The 12157-nt window shown below is 42.8% G+C and overlaps 2 protein-coding genes across 3 annotated transcripts in view; one reads left to right on the top strand and one right to left on the bottom strand.

The window, feature by feature from the left end:
* The window catches only part of FBXL13 (F-box and leucine rich repeat protein 13), a 161208-nt gene that overhangs the window by 102487 nt on the left and 46564 nt on the right, over window positions 1-12157 (top strand). The window contains exons 13-15 of the mRNA XM_070424581.1: window positions 10251-10349; window positions 10865-10982; window positions 11084-11246. Coding sequence (XP_070280682.1) covers window positions 10251-10349; window positions 10865-10982; window positions 11084-11246 — 380 coding nt within the window. The remainder of the gene's footprint in view (window positions 1-10250; window positions 10350-10864; window positions 10983-11083; window positions 11247-12157) is intronic.
* FAM185A (family with sequence similarity 185 member A) overlaps window positions 4917-12157 on the bottom strand; it is a 109461-nt gene continuing 102220 nt past the window's right edge. The window contains exon 9 of one of the 2 annotated variants that reach the window (XM_070424585.1): window positions 4917-5067. In XM_070424585.1, the coding sequence (XP_070280686.1) occupies window positions 5005-5067 (63 nt within the window). In that variant the 3' untranslated portion in view covers window positions 4917-5004. The remainder of the gene's footprint in view (window positions 5068-12157) is intronic. The other variant, XM_070424587.1, reaches the window with a different exon arrangement.

Raw genomic sequence — 12157 nt, 5'->3', positions numbered from 1 at the left:
ATTCCTTCATTCATTCAGCACTTATAGAGCACACACTTTGTTTGACGCTATGGCCAACACTAGGGACCACATGGTGATGAATAGATAAGGAACATGTTCTCAAACCACACAATGCCTCTGAATACCATTTCTTTATTTTACAATGTGAGGGATGTGTTAGAATGATCTCTCAAGGCCCTCTATCTCTAGTTCTCAATTCTTTATTTTTCTGTAGGAGCACAATGCACCCGAAACAGTTACAGGAAAAGTGGTACCCAACATGCATGCCAGACACTGTGCTAGCTAATCATTTTTATATAGAATCGCCTAAAATAGGTATTATCATACCCATTTTATAGATGAGGAAACTAAGCATAAGAGAGATTGAGTTTCCTTCTGTGATACGTGAGAAAGAGGCAAAGACAATCTCAAACCCAGCTCTGCTGACTGACTCCAAGCCCAGCATTTTCCCCTCCTTCTCTGTTCTCCAGGTTTTTAATGTTCATTTATCTCCCCTGGACTTCTTTCTGGGAGTACTTATGGAAAATTTATTCAAGAATTCATGGCAGGCTCTAGCCAGTTTGGGTCAGTGGATAGAGCATCGACTCACAGACTGAAGGATCCCAGGTTTCATTCTAGTCAAGGGCATGTACCTTGGTTGCAGGCTCAATCCCTGGCCCTGGTTGGGTGCATTGGGAGGCAACCAATCCATGTGTCTCTTTCACATCAATGTTTCTATCTCTCTGTCTCTCTCCCTCCCTTTCACTTTCTCTAAAGGTCAATGGAAAAATATCCTCAGGTGAGGATTAACAACAATAAAAAACATACCCCTCCCCCCAAAGAATCCATCTACACTAACAGAAGAGAAACATGGTAATTAGCGAACGACCGCTACCCTTTTCATTGGCTAATCAGTGAGTATATGCAAATTAACTGTCAGCCAAGATGGCGGCCGGCAGCCAGGCACTGAAGCGAGCATGAGGCTTGCTTGCTTCAGTGAAGCAGGACTCCAACGTTCCCCGCCTGCCTTGCCGGCCTCTGAGCTGGCAGTTTGAAACTTTGTAACAAATATAGAAGCTAAACAAAACCCCAGAAACCAGCCAGACTGAAAGCCAGCCAGACCGCAACATTGTATCGATGTTTTCAGCAGCCGAGGCCTCAGAGCTAAAGCTGGCCCAGAATAAAAAAAAAAGAAAAAGAAAACAAGGAGTGGTTGGAAGCTTCAGTCACTCGCCAGCCGGAAAACAGCCCTCAGTCCCTCACCCAGACTGGCCAGGCACCCCAGTGGGGACCCCCACCCTGATCCAGGACACCCTTCAGGGCAAACCAGCCAGCCCCTACCCATGCACCAGGCCTCTATCCTATATAGTAAAAGGGTAATATGCCTCCCAGCACCGGGATCAGCGGAGCAGCGAGGCTCCCAGCACCGGGATTAGCGTGACAGGGGAAGGCGCCCAAACCCCCTGATCGCCCTGCGACTCTGTGTGTGACAGGGTGCAGAGTCCCAACCCCCTGATTGGCCCTGCTTTGTGTGTGACAGGGTGCGGCGCCCCAAACCGCCCCCCCCCCCCACAGGCCCTGCTCTGTGTGTGACAGGGAGGAGCTCCCCAACCCCCCCCCCCCCCACGGGCCCTGCTGTGTGTGTGACAGGGTAGAGCCATAACCTCCCCATTGGCCCTGCCCTGAGTGTGACAGGATGCAGCGCCCCAACCCCCTGATCCGCCCTGCTCTATGTGTGACAGGGGGCGTTGCCCCAACTCCCCTATCGGCCCTACTCTGTGAGTGACAGGGGGGAGCTCCTCAACCCCCTGATTGGCCCTGCTCTGTGTGTGACATGGGGGAGCTCCCCAACTCCCTGATTGACCCTGCTCTGTGTGTGACAGGGTACGGAGCCCCAACCCCCCTGATGGGCCCTGCTCTGTGAGTGATAGGGGGCAGCGCCCCAACCCCCTGATCGACCCTGCTCTGTGAGTGACAGGGGGCAGCACCCCAACCCCCTGATTGGCCCTGCTCTGTGAGTGACAGGGGGCAGTGCCCCAACCCCCTGATCGGCCCTGCCCTGTGCGTGACAGGGGGTGGCGCCGCCACCTCCCCATCGACCCTGCCTTGAGTGTGACAGGGGCGGTGCCCCAACCCCCCAATCGGCCCTACCCTGAGCGTGACTGAGGGTGGCATCGCAACCTCCCGATCCGCCCTGCTCTGTGCATGACGGGGTGGCGCCCCAACTCCCCAATCGGCCCTGCTCTGAGCCTGACCAGGGGCTGCACTTAGGGATTGGGCCTGCCCTCTGCCACCCGGGAGCAGGCCTAAGCCAGCAGGTTGTTATCTCCCGAGGGTTCCCAGACTGCGAGAGGGCACAGGCCGGGCTGGGGGACCCCTCTCCCCCGACCCCCCGAGTGCACAAATTTTTGTGCACCGGGCCTCTAGTAGCAGTATAATACAAAATACCTCATTCTTGCCTTAATGGGTCTTCCATTAGTTTTCCCTTTCTCGTTACCTACTAAACTTTTCTTATTCATCCAAAGGGTGATCTTGCCACTTCAGTCAAGCCCAGTGCTACCACTGCTTTGCTTTTGCTTGTACTTTACCTTTGACTTGGAATAATTTTCAATCTGGTCTATTGCCAAATTCTGTACTCTTTCCCAGACTTTATTTGTTGTTGTTTTGTTTTATTTTTAGAGAGAGGAAGGAAGAGTGAGAGAGAAAGAGAAACAGAGAAACATCAATGTGAGAGTAACCCAGGTAGGCTCTCTTGACAGGGGATCAAACCCTGATCCTCTAACCACTGAGACACTGGCCAGGGCAAGGAGTGGCTTCTCATCGATAAGCAAAGAAAGTGGTCTCTTGAGGTGGAATCTACTCCCGGAGAAAATCCCGTGAAGGTTGTTGACATGACAACCAAAGATTTAGAATATTGCATAAACCTCATTGATAAAGCAGTGGCAGGGTTTGAGAAGACTGACTCCAGTTTTGAAAGATGTTTTACTGTGGGTAAAATGCTATCAAACAACATTTCATGCTACAAAGAAATTACTAATAAAAGGGAGTCAATCAATGAAGCTAACTTTATTGTCCTGTTTTAAGAAATTGCCAAAGCCACCTCAAACTTTGGTAACTACCTGATCAGTCCCCGGCCATCAATATTGAGGCAAGACCCTTCACCAGCAAAAAATATGACACTTCACTGAATATTCAGATGATGATCAACATCTTTTAGAAATAAAGTTTTGAAAAATTAAGGCATGTAATTTTTTGAGACATAATGCTATTGTATACTTAATAGACTACAGTATAGTGTAAACATAATTTTTATATGCTGGGAAACCAAAAATTTGTGTGACTTGCTTTATGGCGATATTCACTCTATTGTGGTGCTCTGGAACGGAACCTACAACATTTAATATTTCCCTGCAAGGAGAAGTCCACAGTAAGAGGTGATTCAAAAACTTCCTAAGGGCTTTCTTATGCTGTCTCTCCCAACGATGATCTTCTCTTTCTTTTTTTTTCTTCTAATATTACATGGTTAATGTAGAAAGTTTGAAAAACACAGAAACTATCCACACTTTAGAGGTAATCACTAACATCATGATGCATTTCCTACTATGATGGTTCATTTTATGTGTCACCTTGGCTAGGCTATGTTGCCCAGTTGTTTGGTCAAACACCTGTATAGATATTGCCACAAAAGTATTTTTTTCAGGTGTGATAAGCATTTAAGTAAGTAGACTTTGAGTAAAGTCTATGATGTGGGTGGGTCTCATCTAATAAGTTTAAAACCTTTAAGAACAAAAACAGGTTTCCCAAAGAAGAAGCAATTCTACTTTTGAGACTGAAACAAACCTGCCTGAGTTCCAGGCTGCAGATTTCAGACTCAAGACTTCAACATCCATCAACTCTTCCCTGAATTTCCAGCCTATCATCTGCTCTACAGAGTTTGGACTTGACAGCCCCACAATCACGAGATGACTTTTTAAAATGAATCTTCCTCCCTCCCACCCTCTCTCCTTCCTTCCCTCCCTCCCTCCCTCCCTCCCTCCCTTCCATCTTCTATCTATCTATCTATCTATCTATCTATCTATCTATCTATCTATTCAATTGGTTCTGTTTTTCTGGAGAACCCAACTCATACACTAATTGCCCCCATTCTTTTGCTCATTTATTTCCTCTGGATTAGCACCTCTCAAACTATACTGTGCATGTAAAACACCTGGAAATCTTGTTCAAGTGCAGTCTCTGGGGTAGTAGGTGTTGGGTTGAGATTCGGTGTTTCTAACAATCTCCTAGTTAATGCCCATGCTGCTGGTTGGTAGCCCACACTTTGAGTAGCATGGATTTATATAACCAACTTTTTCTTTTAAACTATATCACAATCTCAGTTATTCTCCTAAAACATAATCTGTAGTAACAGTAATACGTTCCATCATAGGAGTTGACACAGTTTAGGTTAACCCACTTCTAATTATTGGAATTTAAATTTGGTATTATTTTTTCAGTATTATGGGATGTTGCAATGAACATCCTTGTATATAAATCTCCGTGTGTAGCATTATATCCTTAGGACAATTTTGCCGAAGAAATTCCAGGGCCAAATAGATACATTGTTCAGCCTTTAAAAACATATTTCCCGAAAGCTGTTTAGAAAAAAATGATCTAAGTATTTTGGTCCATTCAGGCTGTTATAACAAAATATAGATTGAGTAGCTTATAAACAACAGACATTTATTTCTCACCATTTTGGAGGCTGGAAAGTGCAAGGTCATGGTGCTGACAGATTCAGTGTCTGGTGAGGATCCACTCCTTGGTTCCTAGTTAGCACCTTACCTCCTTACCTTACATAGTGGGTTACAGAGAGGGATCTCATTGGGCCTCTTTTATAAGGACATTATTCCCATCCACGAGGGTAGAGCCCAAAATTACCTCCCAAAGCTGTCCTGACGGTGCTGTCCTGATTGTTGCTGCTGGTGTTGGTGAATTTGAAGCAGGCATCTCCAAGAATGGGCAGACCCGTGAACATGCCCGTCTGGCCTACACACTGGGTGTGAAACAGCTGATTGTTGGTGTTAACAAAATGGATTCCACTGAGTGACCCTAGAGCCAGGAAAGACACGGGGAGATTGTTAAAGAAGTCAGCACCTACATTAAGAAAATTGGCTACAACCCTGACACAGTAGCCTTTGTGCCAATTTCTGGTTGGAATGGTGACAACATGCTGGAGCCAAGTGCTAATATGCCTTGGTTCAAGGGATGGAAGTCACCCTTAAAGATGGCAATGCCAGTGGAACCACACTGCTTGAAGCTCTGGATTGCATCCTGCCACCAACTCATCCAACTGCCAAGCCCCTGCGTCTGCCCCTCCAGGATGTCTACAAAATTGGTGGTGTTGGTACTGTCCCTGTGGGCTGAGTGGAGACTGGTGTTCTTAAACCTGGCATGGTGGTCACCTTTGCTCCAGTCAATGTTACAACTGAAGTAAAGTCTGTTGAAATGCACTATGAAGTTTTGAATGAAGATCTTCCTGGGGACGATGTGGACCTCAATGTCAAGAACATGTCTGTCAAAGATGTTTGCTGTGACAATGTGGCTGGTGACAGCAAAAATGATCCACCAGTGGAAGCAGCTGGCTTCGAAGCTCAGGTGATTGTCCTGAACCACCCAGGCCAGATCAGTTCTGGATATGTACCTGTGCTGGATGGTCACACAGCTCATATTGCTTGCAAATTTGCTGAGTTGAAGGAGAAGATTTATTGTTGTTCTGGGAAAAAAGATGAAAGATGGCCTTAAGGGAGGAAACCAAGATGGCGGCATAGGTTAACGCCAGAGTTTGCTGCCTCGAACAACCACTTCAAAAATACAACTAAAAGACGGAACGGACATCATCCAGAACCACAGGAAGGCTGGCTGAGTGGAAGTTCTACAACTAGGAGGAACCGAGAATCAGAGGAGGCGCAGTGCTGAGGTAAAATACTAAGGTGCGGAGTGCGCGCGGCGCGGGCTGGTGGCTGAGGGCGTGGTTGTCTGTTTCAATCCGGAGGGAGCCTCAGACTCTGAGCTCCAGATCTGGGCGAGTCTCTAGGGAACCAGACTCAAACGGGAGAAGCAGGACTGTCTGGCTACGGTCCCTCCGAGGTTTGCAGCAGTTGCTGGGACAGAGAGGCAGAGCCCCTGGGGACGGACTGAGAGCAGCCATAACTGCTCCCTCCTCCACCCTGTTGATCCCGTGGGACCTGCCCGCCCAAGCCCTGCACAGAGGCATTTGCTGGATAGCCTCAGGCAAAGGCTAGATTAGCACCTCCCTAGAGGACAGAAGTTCTCCCACTGCAAACACAGCTGATTCTCACAGCCAGTCGGCCTGGAGGTAAAATCCCTCTAGTATTAACTATAACAATCAAGGCTTAACTACAACAAGACTGTGCACAAAGACCACTAGGGGGTGCACCAAGAAAGTGTAAAAAATGCGGAGACAAAGAAACAGGACAAAACTATCAAGGGAGGATATTGAGTTCAGAACCACACTTTTGAGGTCTCTCAAGAGGCTTCTAGAGTCTGTCGATAAACTTGATGAGATGTACAGGAAATCTAATGAGACCCTCGATAGTGTGATAAAGGACCAACTAGAAAGTAAGCATACACTGACTGAAATAAAGAATATTATACAGACTACCAACAGCAGACCAGAGGAACGCAAGAATCAAGTCAAAGATTTGAAATGTGAAGAACTGAGAAACACCCAACCAGAAAAGCAAAATGAAAAAAGAACCCAAAAATACGAAGATAGTGTAAGGAGCCTCTGGGACAGCTTCAAACGCACCAACATCAGAATTATAGGGGTATCAGAAGATGAGAGACAGCAAGATATTGAAAACCTATTTGAAGAAATAATGACAGAAAACTTCCCCCACCTGGTGAAAGAAATAGACTTACAGGTCCAGGAAGCACAGAGAACCCCAAACAAAAGGAATCCAAAGAGGACCACATCAAGACACATCATAATTAAAATGCCAAGAGCAAAAGACAAAGAGAAAATCTTAAAAGCAGCAAGAGAAAGAAACTCAGTTACCTACAAGGGAATACCCATACGACTGTCAGCTGATTTCTCAACAGAAACTTTGCAGGCCAGAAGGGAATGGCAAGAAATAGTCAAAGTGATGAATACCAAGAACCTACAACCAAGATTACTTTATCCAGCAAAGCTATCATTCAGAATTGAAGGTCAGATAAAGAGCTTCACAGATAAGGAAAAGCTAAAGGAGTTCATCACCACCAAACCAGTATTATATGAAATGCTGAAAGGTATCCTTTAAGAAGAGGAAGAAGAAAGAGGTAAAGATACAAATTATGAACAACAAATACGCATCTATCAACAAGTGAATCTAAGAATCAAGTGAATAAATAATCTGATGAACAGAATGAACTGGTGATTATAATAAAATCAGGGACATAGAAAGGGAATGGACTGACTATGCTTGCGGGGGAAGGGGTGTGGGAGATGCAGGAAGAGACTGGACAAAAATCGTGCACCTATGGATGAGGACAGTGGGTGGGGAGTAAGGGCAGATGGTGGGGTGGGAACTGGGTGGAGGGGAGTTATGGTGGGAAAAAAGAGGAACCAATGTAATAATCTGAACAATAAAGATTTAATAAAAAAAAAAAAAAGAAAGATGGCCTTAAGTTTTTGAAATCTGGTGATGCTGCCATCATTGATATGATTCCTGGCAATTCCATGTGTGTTGAGAGCTTCTCTGATACCCTCCTCTGAGCTGTTTTGCTGTTTGTGACATGAGACAGAGAGTTGCCTTGGGTGTCATCAAAGGAATGGATAAGAAGGCAGCTGGAGCTGGCAAAGTCACCAAGTTTGTCCAGAAAGCTCAGGCTAAATGAAAATTATCCCCAATACGTGCCACCCTAATTTTAGTCAGTGGTGGAAGAATGGTCTCAGGACCCTTTATCTCAATTGACCATTTAAGTTTAATAATAAAAGAGTGGTTAATGATTACAATGCATCCTAAAACCTTCAGGAAAAAAGGAGAATGTTTGTGGACCATTTGTGTGTGTGTGTGTGTGTGTGTGTGTGTGTGTGGCAGTTTTTAAGTTACGTTTTAAAAATCAGTACTTTTTAATGGAAACAACCAAAAATCTGTCACAAAACTTTGAGAACCATTAAAACAAAGTTTAATGGGAGAAAATAAAAATGAATAATGACCTAAATAGAAGAGCTAAAATGATAAAACTTAGAACAAAACACTGGAGGTAAATATTCATGACCTTGGATTTGGCAATGGCTTCTTAGCTAGAACACCAAAAGCACAAGCAACAACAAAAACAGATAAATTGAACTTTATCAAAATTAACAACTTGTATGTCAAAGGTTAGTACTTAAAAAGCAAACAATGGGAAAATATTTGCAATTTATATAACTAAGTGTCTAGTATCCAGAATATATACAGAACTCTTACAACTCAACAACAAAAAGACAAATAATCCAATTTCAAATGGGCAAATGATTTGAATTAGACATTCCCCCAAAGAAGATATACAAATTACAAAAAGATGCTCAATATCATCAGTAATTAGGGGGCTGAATATAAAAATCACAATGAGGTACTATTTTAAACCCACCAGGAAATTAAAAAGAAAAAGGAAAATAAGTGTTGGCAAAGATGTAGAGAAATTGGAACCCTCATAGATTGCTACTGGGAATGTAAAATGGTGCAGGCACTGTGGGAAACATCTTGGTGGTTCTTTAAGAAGTTAAACATAGAATTATCATGGAACCCAGTAATTCCACTTCTATAGATATAACCAAAAGAATTCAAAACTGGTACTCAAACAAATAGATGTACATGCATATTCATTGTGGCACCATTTAAAATATCCAAAAAATGGAAACAACCTAAATATCCATCAACAGACAAATGGATAAACAAAATGTGGTATATTCATACAATCTATATGTATAAGAGCCTAAGCGACTGTTCAACCATTTGACCGGTAGCTATGCCGTGCACTGACCACCAGGGGGCAGACGCTCAATGCACAGGCATGGAAACATGGAACAGACTGATGAATCTCAGAGGGAAGCGGGGAAAGAGGAGGGTGGGAAGAGAAGGGTGCGAATTCACGCACCAGTGGGGTCCCTTAGCCTGGCCTGTGGGGATCGGGCCGAAACTGGCAGTCCAACATCCCCCGAGGGGTCCCGGATTGTGAGAGGGTGCAGGCCAGGCCAAGGGACCCCACTGGTGCACGAATCCATGCACTGGGCCTCTAGTGTTATATAAGCTCACTTATAGAAAAAAGTTAGAATAGGTAAATTCATAGAGAAAGAACACAAGTTAGTGATTACCAGGGTCTGGGAGAAGGCAAGCATGGGAAGCAACTGTTTAATATGTACAGGATTTCCTTTTAGAACAGTGATTTTCTACCAATGAATTGTAAGAATTTCTAAAACATGCAGTACCTGACTAGTTAGGGGCACTGACCTCTTTTCCCTTAGATTGTCAAATAAAAAAATGACAATAGCCAATACAACAATAGCAGTCCAGTGTGAATGAATCAAAATTATATCTATTTTTTTCATCAGATCAGCAAAAATATATTTTTTTGGTGTGCTGCAGAATTTTAGTAATTAATTTATGTATGCCATGAGATGAAAAAGGTTGAAAATATCTTGCTTTAGGGCGATAATATGATCTGGAACTAGTTAGAGGTTGTGGTTGCACAAAATGATTAATGGTTAAATGGCTTATTTAAGTGATTAATTTTACGTTATGTGAATTTTACCTCAAATAATGAATGTTAGCTAGACTTGTGATGATCATTTCACAATATATACATGTAAAATATTAAATAATAAAGAGAAAATTCAAATCTAGATTCTTTACCTGTATGCCTAGTTACCATTTTATGGTTACCATTAAAAAAATTTTTTTAAATTGATTTTTAGAGAGAGAGAGGAAGGGAGAGGGTGAGGGAGAGGGAGAGGGAGAGAGAGAGAGAGAGATTAATGTGAGAGCAAAACATTAATCTGCTGCTCCAATATGCCCCCACCAGAGATTGAATGCCCAACCCAGGCCTGTGCCCTGGCTGAGAATTGAACTGGCAACCATTTGCAGGGGGCGATGCCTAACCAACTGAGCCACATCAGCTAGCGTTGGTTTCCATTTTAAAACAATAGCAAAATCATGACATACCTTTGTTTATTACTACTAAAGGGTTTTATTAGATTTCATTCTAATGGGTTCTCCCATTATTTCCACCTACTCTGTAAAATTCAGATTTCAGTCCAAGGCTTCAGGAACATTGCAAACAGCTGCACTGGACTCATGCATCTGATCATCAATGACGTGCCAACTCTAACAGACAACTGTTTAAAAGTAAGTAGTTGGAAAGTACATTTTCTTCTCAGTCCCATTAGATGGGCACATTTTTTAGTGACTTGAATTACTAAAAATATGAATGGGCTTTTCATATTCTTTTTTTTTAATAGTAAGAAAATCATTTAAAATTTGCGCACATACACATTTGAACATTTGAATCCTTAAATATCCTAAGAAACTTTGTTTCACAGTTAGGATATTTTTGTTTCAGTGATATAGCCTAAGCATAAATTTTAAGTTTAGCTCTATATGTGAAGATTCTAAATGTAGTGATTTTTTTCAGCATTCTATTTTTTCATATTTTCCCATACTTTCATAACATGGTTTAATTCTGATTCCTCTGCATTATTCTTATGTATGTATACTAAAATATACTGAAAAAGTCCTGTTTTCTTTGAAAAAATGAAAATTTAATGGCTAATGTGTTTCTGGAAATATTTAGGAAAAACATGACCTCATTACTTCATTAAACTTGTGCTGTGGCTAATTTAATAATCTCTTTTCTTCTAAAGGCTTTAGTTGAGCATTGTCTTCGTATTACATCGGTGGTTTTCATTGGTTCGCCACATATCTCCGATCTTGCTTTCAAAGTCCTCTCTAAATGTAACCTCAGAAAGATCCGATTTGAAGGTCTGTAATATTAAAAATGTGGTTCAGCACTAACTTTTACTCTTGTGGCAATTTAAATACAGTACTTATCTTTTCTTCTGTGTTTTTTTTTTTAAAAACAGGAAATAAAAGAATTACTGATTCATGCTTCAAACATATAGACAAGCATTATCCAAACATTAGTCACATTTACATGGCGAACTGCAAGGGAATAACGGATAGTAGCCTCAAGTCACTCTCACCTTTGAAGCAACTTAGTGTGTTGAATTTGGCAAATTGTATAAGGTAATGAGTCACTTAGTCATATATTCAAGAAACACTGAAACTCTGGATTGTGCCAGGCTTCCTTAAAGAGCTCATTGGTCGTAAACATGGAAGTCAGGAGTCCAAGTAGAGGCTGTGGTAACACAAAGGAGGGGTACTCAATCCAGACTGGTTATATGGGGGTGCAGGGAGATTCTCAGGGAAAGCTCAGGACATGTGGAATCACAGGCCCTTCTAAAATTAAATGAATTCATAGAAAGACTTATGGACTATCTTTCCTAGTGAGTGTTCCCACAGCTGGTTCAGTTAACAGGTTTTTCCCAAATGGACTTTCAAACTTGCTTATGAGGAACCAATCTTGGGTACTGGTTAGATTTCTCCTGTGTGAATTTGCTGACAGATGGATAGATGGTGAGTTCTTACTAAAGCCCTGTTTTCAGCGAGGCTACTATCGGGCTTCTATCCTGGTATTCTTAGGTGGGCAAGGATGAAATTCTTGCTGAAACCTCTTCACCAATGAATATCTCAGCTTCTTGCCTATGTAAGTTTGTTGTAACATTATTGGGCCAGAGGATAACAAAATAGCATTTGATCCTATGATGTTGGCTAATATTTGGGAAAACATAAGACGAGTCTGAGTAATAAGCTAAGCTACACAACATCTTAAGCCAGGTTGCCTATTAAGATGAAGAAGCACATGTGTCTGGGCGGTGGGGGGAGGTAACATAGAATTTGAAATGAGGATTAGGAAATGAGGTCCCTTATCAATGGGCAGCAAGGAACTTAGGCCTTCTGCCAATAGCCATGTGAGTGAGCTTGGAAGCAGACCCTCCAGTCTCAGTCAAGCCTTCATATGACTGAAGCCCCAGCTGGCATTTTGACTGCAAGCTCATGAGCAAGCTGGCATCATGATACCAGCACAATGTGTATGC

Source organism: Myotis yumanensis, unplaced genomic scaffold (genome assembly GCF_028538775.1).
Source record: "Myotis yumanensis isolate MYYU_CA2020_CCGP unplaced genomic scaffold, mMyoYum1.0.hap1 SCAF_9, whole genome shotgun sequence".
NCBI classification, from domain to species: domain Eukaryota; kingdom Metazoa; phylum Chordata; class Mammalia; order Chiroptera; family Vespertilionidae; genus Myotis; species Myotis yumanensis.
This window is presented reverse-complemented; position numbering and strand designations above follow the sequence as displayed.